The sequence below is a fragment of the Bidens hawaiensis genome, unplaced genomic scaffold (assembly GCF_021521415.1).
Source record: "Bidens hawaiensis isolate Kalapana, Puna unplaced genomic scaffold, B.hawaiensis_p1.1 tig00013130_1, whole genome shotgun sequence".
NCBI classification, from domain to species: Eukaryota; Viridiplantae; Streptophyta; class Magnoliopsida; order Asterales; family Asteraceae; genus Bidens; species Bidens hawaiensis.
Genome location: NW_027492111.1, coordinates 187608 through 209203, shown reverse-complemented (window position 1 = coordinate 209203; position 21596 = coordinate 187608). Strand labels below are relative to the sequence as shown.

The following is a 21596-nucleotide window of genomic DNA, read 5'->3' as shown; positions in this document are numbered from 1 at the left end:
TTCAACTCGTTAGGCCTTCATGGTTATGGCCTGTTTGAGGGACCATTTACTAGTTATTCCATCGCCATATTAACTAATGAGCCGAATATGAATTAATATGCCTAGTGTTATAAGCCAGTATGGCCAATTGCTCGATTAAAGATCTCAATTTGTTAACCAAGTGTTTAATTTCAATTATGTTTTAAGTCTCACACTTCATTAACCATTAATATCTTACCCTTGATTATTGTACTATTTGCAAAGATACGAAAGGGAAAACCAAACACTACAATATATACAAAAATTATTTATCCAACCCATATTTGAAGTACTCTTTCAATCAAACAAAGTATAAAAACAAAAAAATACAACATTTGAAAAACCATTTTGATCAAACAATTCAAACAAAATAAAGTAGATCTTGTAGTTTTAGCTGCCAATGATCTAGAAGTCGAAAACAAACATCAAACAGGCGACAATAACACCAATACCAACGTTTGAAACATGTGTACTTGGCTTTATGAAGCTCGAGATTGCGTTGCTTTGCTTAGCATGATCGTTTTGGCCACCATTTGAACCTTTGCCCTTACTCGCCTTTGAAAAAACGAATGCATCTTGCTTCAAGCCTTCTTCTTTGTTAAAGCCATTCCCATTTACATTGATCAGGTTTTTCTCGGCCTCTACAAGATTTACATACAAAATACTAAATAGATCCGGTCTCGGAAGCTTTTATTTATTGAAAGATGTTTAAGTAACAAATAAAGGTTTTTAGGAAACTTACCTTTAGATTCAAGAGCTAAGGTGGATAGAAATTGAGCACATAGAAGAAGGAAGAAGACAACAAGCATTTGGAAATTCATTTTTCTTTTCTTGTGTAACTTATGAATGCTTGTTGGTGATATATATGGTTGATACATTCTATATATATACACATATACAGACATACGCATAATGCATACATACATATATATGTGCGTATACACGTGTATAATATTTATCTATATGTATAGTTGCAATTTGTAAGGATTTGTCCTCTTTAAAGGGGAATCAAATAAAGTAGAATAAAAAAAAAACAAGAGAATAACTAAGCCCTTGTAGTTGCAACTTCATATGCAAATGGGTACTAAAAGTTTTAAAGAGTGAACAATGAACATGAAGAGGAAAAAACCCACAGATCAAAGGGTGTTCGCCATTTGGTTTGATCGGTTTTGACAGAATTTTTGGACTGATTGGTGACTATAGTTATTGAAGAAACTAAATCGTTTTGCCATCCGGACCGGCCAAATCTGGTTTTTGTTGGCTAGGCGGTTTGGGCTGGTTATTTTAACATGGTTCGTACCATTAGATCTTTAAAAAGTATTAAATGATATAATTAAAATAATTTTGTTAAATGTTTGTTTCAGATAAACGAATAACTGAATATGATGAGTTATGGAGTCTAATAACTTTTTATTTGACTTGAACGTTGCTATAATAGTTTGAGAACACCTCCTTGATGATGTCAAATAGATCAGCCATACAGCCCTAGAAAACATGCTAACTCTAGTTTTATTGTTATATAACCAACTATATCTATATAATCGTAAACGGTATACTATCTATACAACTTTTGTGTTCGATAATAGATGGCCCGCTCATATAGATCGAATAAACCATGTTATATATATTTTTTATTATTCTTACACTTATTTATGCTAAAATCATTCATATTCATAAATGTTCTAATTTGTTGTGGTCAAATTTTCCAATATATGAAACTTTAGATGAAATGTGTAATAAGGGCATACCATACCATATTAGCATATTCCCATGTGCCGGTTCCATGGTATATTAAAAAAGAAAAAGGTAACGCTTTGTTTGATTAATTTAATTGAAACCTTTAAACATTGATTATTACTATCAATGAACTTGTAAGATAATATTCTTAGTTTTTTCGTAACGTTCATTTGGATCACTAACGGGCCACTGATCCACCTGATCATATTCATTCCATCATTATAAAGAAACCATCATATGTGAGAAAGCTCCATGGTTTAATCTGAAACCCTCTATTTATTTTATATTTTATTTATTATTATTATTATTATTATTATTATTATTTTTTGTCACAAATGGAATTTAAACCTAATAATTCTTATATTTAAATTGAAGTCTTTAGGGTTTACTTAGGTACAATTAAAATTGATTCTAACTTTATTTGTTTTTGAACAAATAAATATTAAAGGGGTTTTGATTGTGGTTTTTCTTAATTACTATAATGATGAATTGGATAGCTGAATAACTAATTCTCGAAAGTTTGAATAAAACAAAGTTAGTGACTTTTAGAAACTTGTGATGCGTCTATATATATATAAATCATATAAATCTATAGCCATGAAATCACGAAAAAGAGATTCATGATTTATTTATGATAATACAATACCTCACCCACTTATGGTTTAGATATGACCCAACTCCACACTCGAAACCCACGATACAAGAATTTAACGGATTTGAATCATGTAAGACTCTATTTTTCGGTTATGCCTATGTGACAGCATGCGAAAGGATTTGTGAGAATCCCACTAATAAGGGACGATAGGTCACTTTCCATTTTGTTAGTCACCTTCTCAAGGACCACCATCCTCAAAACAGTGACATCTAAACCCTACACTATTGATATAAATATATCATGATAAGATAACTAAACGGACATGAAATTTCCATACTCTGACCTACACTTTACTTTTGCTTCTATTATGTGAAACCAGTACTGATTCTTCGTCCTATGGCAAGGCTAATGGCTTCTGTTATGCAAGATCATCAAAAGTTAAGCAAAGCAGAATTCAAATTTATGGCCTAGAGATTATTTAGAAGATAGTCATGGTAAGGATACCACCCAACCTTAAGTCGGTGTATTTTCAAGGACTGAATTCATATCAAGAACACGATCAAAATAACGAACACACAATATAAAGTAAAATTCGCTTTTGTTATACTAGGGAAATTCAATTCAAAAACCCTAATAGAATAACTCTCATAGATTAAACCCTACTTGGTTATAATCTATATATAGCTAAACCCTAACTTGGCGCAGCAAGAAAACTAATTAACCCTAATTATCACATAACGGGCATGAGACCTTTGGTTACCCTTAGGCTTATGATACATCGAACCTAGTCATTTGTGTTTTTCAGGTTGTTTGGGTCAACCCGATTTTGGGTTTCAACCCAAATACCCACCCGATTGTTTGTTTTCGGGTTCGGCTTAGGAGTTTAATCGGATCGGGTTCATTCAGGTTGGGTTATTTGGATATCAGGTTGCTTCGGGTTGGGTTTGGTATTCGGGTACGGTTAAAAACGCACCCCTAGCTTGTCGTGGGGATGCGTTTTTTCTTGTTGTCGGTTGGTTTAATTTGCTGGCTTGTTTATAAAAATTCACAGTTCGGAAAATTAATATATATATATATATATATATATATATATCTAAATCTCATATTCTCATTAATCTTTAGCATGCATAAACACATTTTCAAACAATTTGACCGTGATTTTTTAAAATAACTATAAATATTAAACAGATATGTACAATCATTTAAAGTTAAGACTAGACGTACTGGAGATATATAAGGCGCTAAGTAAGATGATGTGGCTGCTAATATTTCTGCTAAAACCATTACATGGCCTTTAACGGGCTCTATGGTGGGAGTTTACTTTTTTAATTCATTAAATTAAGGGCCCATAACGGTAAAGAAATAAAGAATTAAGATTTTAATTCATTATATACAGTGGGGCTCGTTGGGAGTCTAGGAGACCTCGAAATAGAAACACAATAAATAAATTTCAATTTTTACACCGTATAAACTAAATTTTTCAATCATTTTTACCACACCAAATTTATGTTAATTTTCTACATTGCTAAGCCTTAAAAAATTGTTTGGAACAAACAATCAAGGAGAACGAAGGTGAGGAGAGCCACGACGATGAGGAGAACGGTGATTATTATGAATATATAATTGTACTAAATATATCGTGCCAACAAGGAGTAGAGATGATCAAAAAAACCGGTTCCTGGAACCGAACCGGTGGAACCGAACCGGAACCGAACCGGTTCCTACCCGTTTTTTGTAGGAACCGGACCCTATCTGATTCAACCCGATGATCCGTGACCGGTTCTTGCATTTCTGAGTGGGGGCGGGTAGGAACCGGAACCGAACCGGAACCGGTTCTGGAACCGGAACCGGTTCCTAACCGTTTTTTTTGGCCGTTTTTTGACCGTTGGGGTCAAAAATAGCCGTTTTTTGACCGGTTACGGTACAGGAACCGGGTTAGGAACCGGTAAGAACCGGTTAGATAGGTTAGGGGTCCGAGGGTGGGAGAACCGGTTCGATTCCCTAACCGGTTTAAAAGGTGGTTTTGAATATAGGAACCGGTTCCTAGTCCCAAACCGTTTTGAACATCTCTAACAAGGAGTCTTTTCTTTTTTAAATAAAAAGTGTTACATTAGCTTCTTTTTATTTCAAATATCCTTTTTTTTGTTTTCTTATTTCAAGCCTCATTTTTTTTCTTATATGTTTGTAACTTTTATTTTATGAAAATGTTTTAGTATTTTATTGTGTTATTTATTATTTAAATTATTATTTTTATGAAATAAAAAATATTAAGTAAATATAATATGTTTGAGTATTAATTGTAATTAGTTAAGACCACTACACTTAATTTAAAAGGGGCTTTAATGAATTTATTTTTGTCTGTATGGAACCTAGGTGACATTTTAATTACAATACCACTACGCATAGTCTAAAGCAATCATATATATTTTAAATTTGATTTAGTAGGTTTTTTTTTTAATCTACGCCGACTGTTTTTCTTTTCTTTCTTAGAGAGGCTTTTGTAAAAGGTAAGAAATTTGGAATATATGGGTTTTGTCATCAATTACTCTTCATAGCTAAATAATTAAAAATTGTTTAGCTATTAGTTAAATGCATTTCATATTCTATAAAAAAAACATGAGAAAAAGGTATTTTGAGAATGATGGATTCTGTAATTTCGACTGTTAATAAAATTTCTTGAACCTATAGTATATTTTTTTTTAAAATTAATTTTTTATAAAATGTGAACTAATGATGAGGTTTATCTGTCAAGATTTGGGTTGGGATGGTTGGAAGTGTAATTACTAAGCTTATGTAGTATCCTTAGGGCTGTTCAAAAAGCTCGAGGCTCGAAGCTCGGGCTCGTGGCTCGCTCGATAAAAGCTCGAATAAAACTAACTATAAAAAGTTGATTTGAAACATCATGAGCTGATTTGGATCATTTTTATAACCGAGCTAAAATCGACCCAGGCTCGACTCGAAACCACCTGGCTCGACTCATGAACAGCCCTAAGTATCCTAATGTGAGATTGGACTGGCTTCGTTAAATTGAAGCCTTTGGGTTAAACTTTGATCGAGGCTATTTGTTTCACAACTTGGTGGATGATTTCTTTATAGAAACGTGGTGGTGTTTCGAAAGATTAAGGACAAAAAGGATACGGTTTTCGATGATATTCTTCGACTTTCTTATTTATGGTTTGTTTATAAGAATCTTAAGTTTAAATTGTCTTGGATATAGTGGTTTAAACTTTTTTATTTGTAAGTTTTCTCGTCTAGTTTCTTGCTAGTTAAGGTTTATAAAATGTTAACATTCTATAAACTATAGTACAAAAGGTGACAATTCTATATAGAATAATAATCTACTACAAATTCCGGATGATCACCTAAATAGAATTCTTTTCGTTCACTTTGGAGTGGTCCTTGCACACATACATATGCTATCTAAACTTGCGTCGTCCTTGAGTTTTCACCATCAAGACGAAGCCACGTCACTCGTCAGCCCATAGACGTCCATAAGTCCTCCATTGCATATGCTTTGAGGGGAGATAACTATTTGTAACGTTACAATAAATTTTATAAAATATAGTTTTGTAAAAGTTTAAAAAATCCTAATAGAGTTGCAGTTCTAGAAAAGGGAATTAATTGGAGGTTGAGCCGGTGAGTTTTCTCACTTGTTGTGAGCTTCCTCCTAAACGTAGAATGGAGATAATCGGATAAGTCAGTAGCTCGCCAGTGACCCAATGGCCGTCTTAAAAAAATAAGACTTAACATAATTCCGTAACCCTGAAAACAAGATCTTCAAACCTAATTCAAATAACAAAATTCATGAACTTGGTAAAATATATATTAACAGTAACATTTGATTGCTTTCGCACATATGAACAGGATAGCGATATGCAAAAGCATATTTTCTATTGTTTTTGCACATGCTAGCGTACTCTATATGGCTAAAATTATACAAGCTTGTAATACAAGAGTAATGTTTTATTCCTTTTATATATGTGTAACATAGATTATATGTTATTATTACTTTGTGCATAGTTGGCATATAGTCTTTTTTATTATAATTGCATTTATAAATGAAAATAAAAACTTTCATCCTTTTCTTGCGCCTTTGATTTTCTTTCTTTCTCGCCATCTTAAGTGATGGTAGATTGGCGGTCACATGACTAATGTTAATTGCGTATGTGTTTGTATTCACTAGTGGTTAGTGGTTTGGTTTTGTATCTATTTAATGTTAAGTGTGTAAGTGTTTGTATGTCTTTGATATATTTTGTGAGGGCTGGCCCTAAGGGGGCTGGGTGGTCGACGGCCACATACCCCACATCCTACTATGCCTGAATTTTTTTAAAAAAAAATTATATGTATCTTATCTTATATTACATTACATTACAATACTAATAAAAGAAAATGCTGAAGCTTAGGTGTCAAGTCTATATTCCTTCTAATTCCTAATCTCTCATCTCATTTATTCTAGCTATTCATGGGTCATGGATCAAAACCATTTTGTCAATTGGGTTATAACATAGTGTGGATTTTATTTATTATTGAGTTAAATATCATTTTCATACCTTAGGTTTGATCAACTACACAACTTTAATACTTTCATTATTATTGTGAGAATCATAATTAAAATAAGACCATATTCATTTTTATCATTTGACAAATCTCGTGTAATATACGGGTTCAAAAGCTACTTTTTATTAAAACAATATGTATATTTAGTGTTTAAAGTCAATTCCATAACCACTAGCTTGGTCTAGTGGTAAAGGGGTATTACTCCCAACCAAAAGGTTACGGGTTCTAGTCTCATTTGATTAAGACATGTTAAATTCTATTTTTATACAAAAGTTTTTTACACGACCTAAATTATAACCAAGTAAACCCATATCAAATTAAATTGTTTGAACCCAACAAAATATTTTTTTTACTTAAAGCCCAAAAACATTTTCGTCTTCACCTAAAAAAAATTAAAAAAATTTTTGTTTTCTCAGATCCAACCCTGTTTATTGTTACAACAATAGTCATTTTCTTACTTGAGTTCTTTTTTCCATGGACTTTAGCAACTTATCATTTTCTTTCCTTTATTAATAAGTTTTACTTTTTTTTCTCTTTTACTAGTAAAAATAAAAATACAATATAGCCCTATAGTTTAGTTTGAATTTTATTAAACGAGGGCTGTAAGCGGACTAAATTGAACCGGACGAGATTTTGTCCGTATTCGTCTGTTAAGCTTTTGTTGGATAAACCGACAGTTCACGAACACCCAACTGAACGAAAATTATTGTTTGTGTCTGTTTATTAAGGAAGTGAGTTTATCCGTGTCCGTTTGTGTCCGTTCATTAATATTGTAAACGGATACTAATGGACAATCGAACACTAGTGGGCACTAATTGATAAACAGACACTAAGAGCATTATCATCTCACCCCCTATCTCTAAACCAAAAATTACACTAAAACTCACTTTATTTTCTCTCTCCATTTCAATTAAATAATATTTTTTATACCTTTTATTATTACTATTTATCTTTCCTTTACTCATAACTACTTTCAAAATATATTAAAAAATTATAGAGGATGAACAGTAACTTTTCAAATATACAGAAAAATCACTATTTTTTCTAAAATATAAGAACTCTTCACTCATAACACCCTGAATCACTCTCTAAATTATAAAAACACCCCTCACATAATATGAGGGATTGGATGAGGATGCTCTAATGGACACTAATGAACGCCAATGGACAAACAAACATGAGCATATCAAAATACTTAACATAAACACTAATGAACATTTCAGCACATGATATCCGAAAATAGTTAACACTTAACATAGTAACCAAACATATAATCATATAAAATAATGTTTCGGTGTTCAAAATCCACAAACTTCTAGTGTTTCACGAGAAACAAGCTTCAAATTCTTCATTCTTCAAGGAATTTCAACATACACAACACTATTAAACGGACGTTATCGGGCGGACGTTATCAGACGTTCACGAACACTATTGAACAAGCACGAAATTTGTCCGTGTTCGTCCTAAGCTTACCGAACAAATTTTTTTGGTCCGTATCCGACTCGTTTATTAAACGGACGAACATAAAAGAACTTCTCACTGAACAGACAGTCGGACGTCCTCGTTCGCTTACAGCCCTAAATTTAATCCTATACTTCATAAGTTTATTTAGCTTATATTTTACGTTCCGGTCTAAGTTTTGCGAGTTAACACGGTGCAATGCATGTGCATGGTCCAACGTTTCTACGTCTATCTTTTGGGTGGTCTAACGACCCTGTCACAAAGCAAATTGTTATTTGTTTTTATGGTTTTCGGTGTAAAATGCATGTCGGTATCCTTTATTTACAACATATATGCGTAAAAGTTTAAATTTTTACAAACGATTCAATGTTATGCTTATTACCTACCTACCATTATTACTAACTTAAATCTTGAATGCCTTAGTGCCTTACTCACCCACTGCACATACGAAATATAGATACGTGTTTATGTGTAATTGACTTGATTATCAAACAATTTTGTTACAAGTAAGAGGCATGAGAAAATAATATTTCTCAAAGTAATCATTTGAGCACATAACATTACTAAAATAAATGAAAAATATAAATTTTAAAAAACCGTGGACGGCAGGATTCGAACCTGCGCGGGCAGAGCCCACATGATTTCTAGTCATGCCCGATAACCACTCCGGCACGTCCACCTTTTTGCTTACGTTTCCCCAGAATCTATAGAAATTTATATCTTCTAAAAGAAACAGATCACTTGAAACATCACATACTGTTTTAAAACTATTTATTTGTTCAACTCGTTATGCATGATTTCTTTAAAGAACGAACTCATGGGTAATCAGGCAAGCTCTAGCTCATTTTTTCTATTTAGTTACTTATTAATATTATGTCATTGTATATTATATGAACTATATTATATCTATATAAATTATAAACTCGTTGGGTTTTACTCAAGTTGACTCAACCTTGTTTAATTTGACCCAAATCGAGCTTTTATATGGCTCGACTGATCAAGCCCACTTGTTAGTTGACCACAAAAAGAGGAGATGAAGTGGTTCGATGTTCCACCTCTCACTGTCATCTTAGAAGCTGTTGGGATAATAGTTTATGACATGTATCGTCGCGCTCGCGCACACAATCAATCACAGCAAAATCCCAAGAATAAGCATAACATAACATTAATGTCATAATCATTTCCACAAATCCAACATGTAACAAAGAATTGGCGAAGTCTAATGTACTTGTTTCGAACATATTCCTGTGCAGCACTAGAACATAAATGTGGAACATGTGAAATAGTTCTTCATTTACAAAAATACCCTTCTTTCCGAGTCGGAAACTAAAGCATGTCATGTAACCGACCATTTAGTTATTATACTATTACCATCATCATCGTCATCATCATTTAAGATCTAGTGCCTTTTTCATTGCTTCATAAGCTATATACGTAATGCTAGCAGCTGGTATAACTTTTAAAAGATTCGGGAAAAGCCCTTTGTAGAAACCTCGTGGCCCTTCGTTTTTATAAGTTTTCATAAAAACGTCGGTCATCCCGTTGTATGCTGCAGCTCCACTACCCTGATGTGCTTGCATTCTGAAAGTACAAGTAAAACGAACCAGGTCAGATTGGGTTGGCCCACGAACACTATTTTGATTTTTCTCCCTTTTTATAAAACTTTAAATATTTAATTTGTTGATTATAGTTAAATGCAACCTGTTAAAACTTATTTGGTAACGGGCCAAATGGTAAAATCATAAGGGATAAAAACTATTACCAAAAAAAAAAAGAAAAAAAAAAAGAAAGAAAAAGAAAAACAGCATCCTTTTAATATTTTCTCATAAAAGTCCATTAACAATTTTACATATAAATATAAAAAACTAGCGTATTTTCTTTTTTCTTATAAAACCCTTAACTTTTTATACATTAAAGTCCCTCCACGAGTCCACATGTGAAATTTAAACAAAATGTGAATTTTTGCACTTATATATACTACGTGAGGAAAGTGAGATGGATTAATGTTTTAAATTGGAGTATTGGACAATGCAAAGTCTGTTCAATGTTGGTCGTTTCTTTTCCATTTTTTAATTAAATAAGTTGATAATAACAAATAATCTTTTAAATACAATACAATAAAAAATACATGACGTGGATGGCGTAAAAGAAAAGGTAAAAAATAAAAACTAACATAGTAGTTTGTATAAATTTAAAATCGTCAAAAAGTTATTATATGGTTTGTAATTAAAACCAAACCGAACCCATTTATAAATTATCATTTTTAATTTTGAATGTTAGGTAATTTATAAGATTTTAAAAAATAGCGTGACCCAAATAGATTAGCCCAAATGTATAATAATCCATTATCAATTAACAAAAAGGTTTGTGCCCAGTTTTAGGCTCAAATTCATTACTTTAGACCATGTTTTTCTGCCTAAAAGTTTCAAGCCCAGATGGTAAAACTGACCGAAACCATACGTTTTCAAAAACTCAAAAAACCGAATTTTCACTATTCGGTTAGTTTGAGCCCAAAACCAACCTTGCTTACTCCTATAGAACTTGTTTATGGTCATCCCAACTCTATAAAATATGCCCATTATGACCAGCCAAACCCACACGACTGGCCTGCTTAGCCACCTCTAAAGCAAAAAACAACTACCTTGTCCTGATAACTTGTAACGGGTACACGCAAGTGGCTCCAAGGGCCCCAGAAACAGTCCCACACCCCAATTGAGCTAGCGGACCAGGTTCTACAGAAAAAAAAAGCACGAACTTTTAATGATAACAATATAATAACAAAAACATTACGCGGACGTAGGTAATTGTTCATAGCTCATACCACTATCAACAAAAATATATGTTTTAGACATCTCTTTCAACGTCTCATAAACCGCCAAGTCGATTCCCGCGTAAGGAATTATACCAAGAATAGACGGAACGATCCCCTTATAAAAAGCCCGTGGGCCCTCGTGAACCCAAATATCCTTTGAAAGTTTTCCCAGGCTAGGAGCTTTTCCACCTTCACAAACATAAGTTTGCAACCGCGTTTTCACCAAATCCATCGGATAAATCGCGGTTTGTGCCACCGCACCAGCCATACCGCCCGCCAGCAGCCGGCCAAACGTCCCTATATCATCCTTATCCCCACCACCAATAACATCCTTCAACAATTCATAAGTATAAAACTTAATCGCACTCTCGGGTGCAACTTTAACGACATTCAACCCGTTACCTCTAAAAAAGGATAACACACCGCCTTCTTTCCAGATCTTGTTAACCGCAGGCCCGATTGAAGCTTTGGTGGTTTGGACTTGTAGGGCAACTTTGAGGCGATCAAGTGGGGCGGTGGCAGTACGAGAAGCGGCACCCGCCACACCACCGGCGAGGAGGTATTTGGTGGCGTGGACGTGCTTGCTTATGCCAGCTGGGATTACCGCTTGTTCGCCTATGTCGACTAGTGATACGCGTTCCCAATATTGGTAGATGTTTTCAATTGTTGCTTCGTGTGGATAAAGTAATAAAAAGTCTCGCCATTCCTCAAATGTTATGGTCCCATTGTTGTCTTTATCGACACGTTCCACGAAACTCGCTAATTCGTCATCATCGAGTTCTATGCCTGCAAAGAAAAAGCTGTTATAGATGATAAGATGTGAACAATACAACTAAAAAGAACATTATATTATAACTTTAAGTAACAGTATTAGTTACAATGGCCAATAAATGTCAACATCAAGAAGCACCAATGGTAACGTATCATCTTTATAAGCTAGATATTGAGCCATTTGATGAGCAAATCACAGGCAATGGTTCAATGGTCCAACAATAAACTTTCTTGTCAAGAATCTTATCTTTTAAGAGTCACTGTGTTGTGTAAAGCAACAAGACTATCATTCTACAAGGCAAGACAATCAAACAAATTTGCACTTTATAGATCAAAGTAAGTACAAACCATCACCAACAATTCAACATTCTTATGCATTAAAGAGAACAAAAGAAAAGGCAATAATCCTAAGACTCTGATGCCCTACACAATAACCAAAAAGGGTAACTTTATACAATAGTAACCAAGTTTACAGTAAAGTCATTCACACTTTTTATGCTACTTTAAAAGTCACTCAACTTTGTATTAGACGCCTTAATCCTGTGTAGCTCTTTTATAAATGTTTAAAAGATTTAAAACTAAGTGAGACAATGAAACATATACGAACCTTGGTTACTAATTAGTGATTAAAATTTTCCAATTTGACTTAAATTTAACAATTATAAAACACAATCTTAGTTAAAAAAACACAATTACTACTTCGTTAATTTGTTCTTCACTGTTGCCTCCTATTAAAGTTAATTGAAAAAAAATCACTTATTAGTAACCAAATTGATATATGTTTCATTTGCCTCATTTAAATTTTAAAAATTTTAAGCATTTATAAAGTATTACATATGATCAGAATGCCTAACAAAATTTGAGTGACTTAAGAAGAAAAATAAAACTAGCAAATTTAGCGTAACACTTGAAAAACTTAGTTACTTACCCTTGAGTTATGATTATTAAAAAACCTAATCAAAATATTTGTACAATGTATCAAATGTAGGAGCGTGCAAAGTCCGTGCGGTTCAGTTACGGTGGCATAACCGTAACCACAACCAAAATTACCAAATAATCAGTTAACCATCGGTTTCAGTTGAGTTCGGCTAACTGTCTAATGTATTTTCTTATCTTTTTATCCATTGCTTCAAATGAAAATAATTTGGGTACAGTGTTCCAAGCTCAATTATGAAGTTCCAAAGCTGAAATATTTCGGTTCCAAGTCTGGTTATGGCGTTCTAAACATGATAGGTTCAGTTTGGTTTTTATTAAAGTCGGTCAATGATAACACATTAACTGTAATCATAACCAAATGGTTGGCTAATCAGATCCATTGAACCAAAAACATCGGTTTGTTCAGTTATGGTTAACTTGGTTAATGATCCGGTTTTCAATTATGGTTAGGTTTTTGCTCTCTCTAATCAAATGTCTAGCGACTAATTCACACAAAAGGCGAAATAAGTGAAATGAAACTTTTAGTGATTACTTTTATCCAAGTTGACTTAAATTTTATTATTTAGTTAATTTTATTTCTTCACTGTTGCCTCCTATTCATGTTAAATGAGAAAAAAATCACTCGTGTTGTTATTGTTTATGCATTTTATCTGCGTGTGTGTTTGCAACAAATTCACAGAATAGAAGTAAAAAAAGAGGTATATTATTAATATTAATACCTGCCTTAGCAAGCGCATCATACAACTCTTCAGGCAAAATACAGCCATTATGTTCAACATCAATGGCTTGAAAAATGTGGTACAGCTCAAGCTCCTTGTCATCCATGTACCTCCTAAACTCGTGATACTCAACCCTACCGTCTCGATTGGCATCACAAACCCTAAGCAACTCCTTGGCGTACTTATACTCAGAGGGGATTTGCAACGCCGACAGCCCTACCTCGATCTGTTTGGAGTCCAGGTACCCTGCGTTCCTTGTGTCGAAGAAACTGAACAGACTACGGAGGCGTGTTTCGCGTTCGTCCTTCGTCTCACCCAATGCTGCTAGCACGTGGTCCATGGATACTGCTGGTGCTGGTGGTGGTTTGTTGGATGGATCGGTGGGGTCTGGTGACGTCATGGGTGACGTAACATATAGCGTGGATCTATGGAGGTTTACGGTTATTTGGGGGTAATGGTAATGGAGGTTGATTAGGAGCAGACTAATGTTCCAGAATTGTGAGTTGTGCATTCGAGACTTTGACCCATGTTGTTATGAGATTTTTTTTAATGATAATGTGTATATATTATACAAAAGTACAGTAGCAACGACCTTCACCTGATTCAACCTTGCCGCCCGCCGCAATTGGCAAGAAGTATAGTTGTTATACACTTAAACGGCCAATCATTGATCTTTCAATGATTACATTTGCGTATAGTTGTTATACGCAATTGGCAAGATTAATAACTCTTTCAAACTACATCTAGACATGTATAGTTGTTACACACTTAAATGGCCAATCATTGATCTATCTCCTTGGGCTTCAAATCTAATCTATCAAGCCCGTCGGAATAAATATGGAGGCCCGACAGCTGACGGAATAGATCTATGGCAAGCTGTTTAAGTGTATGCGTGTCTAGATGTGGCTGGTTCAGAAACAGAAGGGTGTTAGACAGATCCGTGGGATGCCATCTCTGATTTGTTGGGTCCGACAGTTTAGAAAGTGGTCATTTTGAGTATTTTTGGTTTAGGGGTGCTAGTCAAGGAATGTTGTTAATAAAAAATGACCATTTTGGTCATAATCCCTTTTTTTATGAGTTGGGTTTTTTTTAACATGATTGCGAAGGTGTTATTATTCAAGCACCCTCTTCATTTGTGCGGATGCGTTCTTTACGACTTGTATGTTTTTTCGTAGCTGACAGCGTACATTTATCGATGCTATGTTTTTATACAAGTCATATAATTGTATACGAATACAAGTAGTAGTGGTAGGTTTGTAGGAGTTGTATATAGCTGGTCAACATCACTAGACAAAATCTGACATTTATACAACTCGTATTGTATGACTCTATATAGCTTGCATAGATGAGGATTGTAAGACAGGGTGTACGTATACATGGAGCCTTTTAAGGCTGCTTTAAATTTCGTGCAATTAAATCTGATATACTTATATAAAATCATAAATAAATACAAATGTGATTTTTAAGATAACATGTAAGTAAAAAAAGAAAAACCAAAATTCTAAGTGTAAATTGTTAATTATTAAGGTTTAGTCGAGCATAAATGAAGTCTCAAACTCCCCAATTGTATGGTATAGTTATCCCTCCAAATTGGACTTGAGTCTCATTCGTGGCAACTTTAAGGTCGATTTTTTTATCTAACACTAAAGTCGTTATGAAAGCATGTGATTGACGTGGAGTCATTGAGTCAACAAGCCATCTATTCCATTATATTCTATAAAAGTTAAAAACTTCAATCTTTTGGTGTTGAAAATAGATTAATAGCATGTAAGACCTCGACCTGTAGGTAATGTTTTCATAGCCGGATCAGACAGCGAACCAGACGGGTAACCGGTTGGAACCGGTCTGACCAGCTGAACAACTTTCATTTAAAAAATAATGGTTATGGTTAAAAATAAAATTTTTCAAAAAAATATAGTTTTTTATAATAAAACCAGTTCAACTGGTCTGGTTTTCCGGTCTGACCAGTTAGGACCGGCCGGCTCTCTAGGAACCGAGCAAACTGCATATAACCGAACCGATCAATGAACCGAATCTCGATCAGACCGGTTCGACCGGCTAATCCAGTCCGGTTTCAACAAAATTGCTTGTAGCTTGTAAGGCCTGATAACATTGCTTGTAACTTGTAAGGCTTGATGAAGACAAAATCTTCTCATAATGTTTCTATGACTATGAGTAGTTATTAGTTTATTACACATTGCATTGAAGTTTGGATGTAGCTATATATTAACTGATGTTTGGGATTTCTTATTTTTCTCTTCTTATGATTTATAATGGTTGAATAAGTCCTTTTTGTGTTAATAAAGTGTTTAAGAACATATAAGGCCTTTTGCATATCTTCTTATCAGTAAAGCTACAATAAGGGTTTTCAATAAGTCGGAGTTTGCTAACTTACATTAGAATACCCATTACACCATTTCAAGTTCCATTCCACCCAACTACTTCACTTAAAAAAAATATTTTTTTTTGTCATTTTACATCAATAAATTAAACCAAACACTTTTTAAAAAATAACTATTGTCTTATGTTAATCCAAACACATTTTAGAAACTTCTTATTATAAATCCATAAGATCTTTTCAACTTATCACAAAAAGGTCTTTTTACCTTAAATAAAGAACCCCAAACGCACCCAGAAAGCATTGAATATGTTAGTCGAATGTTATATTTGTTTCACATCAAATGTTATTCATTTTATGTTCATACATCATCACAACATAAAAGAATGTATAAATGCGTCCATATTTAAGAGAAATAAATAAATTTAAGATAGATATCTGAAAATAAAATAATACATGAAAAGTAAATACATAAAAGAAACATACACTTGACAAGTAGTATGTACAACCAAACACTTAAATAAAATTTTTTACATACTCTATGACAAAAATCGTAATATACTCAATACACTTAAATGGGAAGATAGTTTTAGAATTATTGTATCTTTATCTTACTGTCTTATAGTTAAACACTATTTAGTAAAAGCCAAAAAATATCCATTCTTTAATTCTCTTCTTCAAAAAAAAATGTGCTTCTTCACATGGTGGGAACTTTTTAATCAATGGCATATTCTTTAATTAAAAAAAAGCAGCTGGCCAATTCTTTTTTACATTTTGGTATATAAAAATGTAGCTGCCCAGTTATCCAGGTGATTAAATATGGGGCAGCGGGCAGCCCACTTGATAGAAAGTCATATGTCTTTTAAAGAAGTTTAAGGTTCAAACCTGTGTAAAAAGAGGGGTATTGTGTGTAGAGTTGGATTAAAAATTTGCTGTTTAAAAAATTATTAATAAAAAAAATGTTATCCGGATGAGATGAGTTACAACCAATGTTTTCATACCCGGTCCGTATGTCGACTCGGACGCCGAACTGGGTCAAAGGTCAGACCGACCGGAAGGGCGGACCGATGTTTGACCCGGATGACGTCATAAATAATTTAAATATATATTTACGTACATATATATATACACACACACACATAAAAAAATAATAATAACCAAAAATATTAATAACAACAACAAATTTAATGTTTATATATGTTTTATACATTGTTTTTTAAATATATATGATTTATGTTTGATCAATAAAGACATCAATAAAGTTTGATTGGTTAGCTCATAGGGTAACTATTAAAGCTTTTATATTTGGAATGACTCAAGTTTGAATTCTGGCATGCACATTTCATTTTAGATTTAATAAAAAATGAGTTTACTGACCCGGCCAGGTAAAGAGACCAGGTCCCAGTCGGACCGATCCAACCGGCTGAGCCGGGCCAGGTTTTAAAACACCAGTTACAACTTACTTAATTTTAGTAGTTAACTAGTTATATGCAGCCATGTGGGCCACAAAAAGTTTTTGATATTTTTAAATGTGGCAAATGACTAGTGAGTAGTGACGGCCCGACGGACAATAGTGGTCCAAGTTTATTATTATTATTATTATTATTATTATTATTATTATTATTAACCTTGTAACCTTTAATAAAAAAATCTTGTGTTTTTGCATTAATTGCTACTTCATCAATCTTATTGATTAGCGTACCCGTTGTATTTGCTTCTCCTGATGGTTGGTCAAGTAACAAAAATGTTGTATTTTCAGGTACATCATTATGGATTGGATTAGTCTTTCTGGTGGGTATCCTTAATTCTCTCATCTCTTGAACCTATTGTCCTAGATCCAAAACCGAAATGACCCTCTGAATTATTCTTGGTTGTGAGACACATTCACATTCAATAGAAGTCCCCAATTTATCTCCTCTTAAATGACCCTCTGAATTATTCTTGGTTGTGAGACACATTCACATTCAATAGAAGTCCCCAATTTATCTCCTCTTAAATTATCCGAGAAATCATTTATCGAATACATCAAGTGACTAAGCTCAGGGCTCACCCAATTATTTTGATGGTCAAAAATGAATAAAACTTCCAGGATCCTTTTTCAAAATAGTTTGAGTTCTTTTTTATTTCTATTTGACTATACTAGTAAGTTAATAGCATCAAACCAATTACTAAAATGGGTAGATATTTCTATTTGGCTATACTAGGAACTCAAGCTAATGGTTAGTGTGACAAAAGACAAAAGTGTATTATCTTTGTTGTTATAGTTAACGCTTTTGGTTTGCTAACCAACTGTGTTGTAGTAGTTCGATGGTTGTATTTGTATTTGATAGGCATGTGCTACTTCATTTGCTTGTGTTCGACCTATTCGCCTCCTCTAACTGGTTTTCTAGTCAAATTTTTTCCAGTGTGTTTGGCTTGTAACATGGACTTCCAAATAGTTATTTCTTTTTGTCGGTGACACGTGTTTCTTACATGCATCTTCTAATATGTTTTTTGGTTACCTTTTTCCTTGATTCTGTTGTATGAATCGCTTCCGATGGGTTGGTTGGTAAAGTGAGGTTGGTTTTCCTTAATTTTATGCCGCATAATTTGTGTTGTGTTTTCCATTAGGGTTATTTGATTTTGAATGTATGTTTCATTTTATCGAGTCTGACTTTTATGGTATTTTGGCATTAATTGCTGGTGGATCGACAGACTCGTTGGTGGGTTGTGTCAGTTTTGACTATTTATTGCAATTTGTTTCTTTCAGTTTGATTTAACTTTGCAAAGTTTAGTAGGTGGATTTTCATTGTTCTTTTGGTTATGTTAGCTCAAAATTTATTACTTTTTGGGCGGATACTATTGACTTTTGTTGTGAATTCATTTTAATCAGACATATGCCACATTCGTGACGAGTAATGTATTGAAGACAGAGGCACGAATGCTCAAGAATTGACGGCCGTATATGAGATGTGAGACATGTTTTCTACTGATGAATATTAATGTTAGAACCTATTTGCCATGACCTAATAGTGCCCTTAAAATTTTGTGTTACCTCATTGCATCTTCACTAGCAATTGCTGTTGCAATCTGAATAAACATCAAAAAAATTATTAAAAGGCAAAAAACTTAAAAGGTAGCGTTGGTATTAGGACTGTTCAAAGGGTACGACCCTACCCTTTTACCTAATACCCTATCCGAACCCTTTACCCTTTTAGGAAGAAATTTGGACCCGAGACCCTACCCTCTAAACAATAAAAGGGTCGGGTATAAATAAGGGTTTCAAATGTTCAACCCTTTACCCTTTAAAACATTAATTGCAGCTCCTTTTATGCATTTACTAGTTGCATATATCATATATAACTTTAATATATGAATCCTAGAACAATTATACTTTCATTTAATAACACAATAAACTCTTAACTTCGAAAGTTTATCAACCATTTGAACCGATGCAAATAATATTCACATTCACAAATTACATGTAGAGAACATTTCAGTGATTTTCATATATATATATATATATATATGTTTTCAGTCAGTAGTATGGCCTTTTATTTTTATTTTTCTTAGTAGTTGGAAAATTTATGATGAATCATATATAAAATACAAACCTCTCCTACATTTCAGATTAATCGCGAATTTGATGTATATCTATCTAGAAACTAGTAAACGGGTAAAGGGTTTGAAAAAGGGTCAGACCCTTGAAACCCTTTTACCCTTTAAGGTAAAATTTAAATACCCTTTACCTGACCCATATTATATATTCGGGTTTAATTAAGGGTTTTACGAGTCGGGTAAAAGGGTTTCAATGGTCTGAGCCTTATTTTGCTCACCCCTATTCGGTATAAGGGAATGAGAGGCGGAATGGAATGTGTCATTCCAAAGGAATGGAAAAAAACCATGTTTGGTTGGCATGTGATAATGGAATGAACCATTCCATAGTGAATGAAATTCCTTCCAGATATAGGATTTTCATTCCTCAAGGAGTAGGCGTTTTTTTTTCATTCATCCAGTGAATCAAATCAACAGCAGCAGCAACAACAACAACAACAACAACAACAATAATATTATTATATTATAATTATTATTACATTATCGGATTATTATGTTATTGCTATTATTTTTATTAAATTATCATTATTTTTTATGTTATAATATAACAATTATTATATTAGAGTTATTATCGCATTATCAATATTAATAAAATTTTTTGACAAGTCAATGCTTCATAACACGCATGTGTGATTCAACATTTTTATGATTATTTTTATTCGTTTTAGTGGTCTCGTTAAAATGCGTAGGTCTTAAAAATGAGTTAATACGAATATTCATATTATTAATATTATTTATTACTATTACCACTGGAATAATAATAATAATAATAATAATAATAATAATAATAATAATAATTGGATGATCATTCCATTCCTATATAATAACGAAACATGGTAATGAAATGGTAATGATCAATTTTATTTCTTGGTCCATTCTATTCCTACATCCATTCTATTCCCTCATCCATTCTGTTACATTGTTATAGATTGAATCACACCATCATCTTTGAGAATATGAATAGTTTACATAGTTAAATGTAATGCAAGATCAGTATTTATATTAACTAGAAAGTCAAACTCTACTATTTTATCCATAAAAGTCCTCCGCATAATTTTAGTTGTTCAACATTTCATTCAATTTCTAACTTCAGGGCTTGCGCTCTTTTAGGTTTGTCATGCTCTTTCCTACTTAACACATCAAACACAACATTAGCATCACCTTTGTGATAGATGATTTCACAATCATAATTACTTAAGACTTTCATTCAACATCTTTTGCTCGTTTTACGAATACGCATGTTTCGGGTTATTGGGCTAGGTATCATCTAACATCATACTTGTCCCATACTAGTGACAGCTTTTAAAAACTAATCACACACCCAAATACCCCGTCCCAAATTATCAGGTTCTAGGTTTTCCCATCGATTTCGGTTTCGCTTATCATATTTGAAAACAAAACTTAACTCGTAGAATTTATAATTAACAAAACTATAAGAGCATTCATAATCCGTCCATCAAATTTAGTGAGTGTGGATTTCCTAATATAAAGAGTGATTTAGAGTGTTGTGATTAAAGGAGATAAAAAATGCAACGATTTTTCTGTATATTTAGAAAGTTTCTTTTAACACCCTATAATTTTTTTAATATATTTGAAATTGGTTGTAAATGAAAGGAAGAGAGGATGTAATAGTAAATATAACTAAGATAGAGTCCGTGTAATACACGGATGGTTAAAAAAATAAAACAAAATGGAAAGTTGTGAATCTATAAAAATTAATAAAAAGAGAAAGCTAACATCAATTCATTCTAGTTGTGTTGGTAAGACACAAACATTTTAAAAGTAAGGTAGTGAATTTGATTTCCATCAACAACATATTTTTCATTGTATCATTCATAAAAATAAAAAGTTGTATGCTTAACATAATATGGACAGTCTAAATGAATGACATGTGTAAACATTATATTCTAATTTTGAATGTTTTAATAAATGAATAACATGTGTAAACATTATATTCTAATTTTGAATTTTAAAACAGGGGTGGGAAGTGACTTATAATCAAGTATTAACAAGTAAAAAGTCCACAGGGTTCAAGTGTGTACACATATGATAATGATT

The 21596-nt window shown here is 33.1% G+C and overlaps 1 protein-coding gene and 1 non-coding gene across 2 annotated transcripts; both read right to left on the bottom strand.

Annotated features, from left to right (window-relative positions):
• Positions 1-8965: 8965 nt before the first annotated feature.
• TRNAS-AGA (transfer RNA serine (anticodon AGA)) lies at positions 8966-9047 on the bottom strand. Its single transcript has one exon. It is a non-coding gene; the product is annotated as a tRNA-Ser (tRNA).
• Positions 9048-9479: 432 nt separating this feature from the next.
• Positions 9480-14006, bottom strand: LOC143543525 (calcium-dependent mitochondrial ATP-magnesium/phosphate carrier protein 3-like). The gene is made up of 4 exons (XM_077035832.1): positions 13607-14006; positions 11190-11966; positions 11010-11100; positions 9480-9949 (listed from the first exon to the last, which is right to left on the bottom strand). The coding sequence occupies exons 1-4, from the start codon at positions 14004-14006 to the stop codon at positions 9757-9759; spliced, it is 1461 nt and encodes a 486-aa protein (XP_076891947.1). The 3' UTR covers positions 9480-9756.
• Between the last annotated feature and the right edge of the window lie 7590 nt (positions 14007-21596).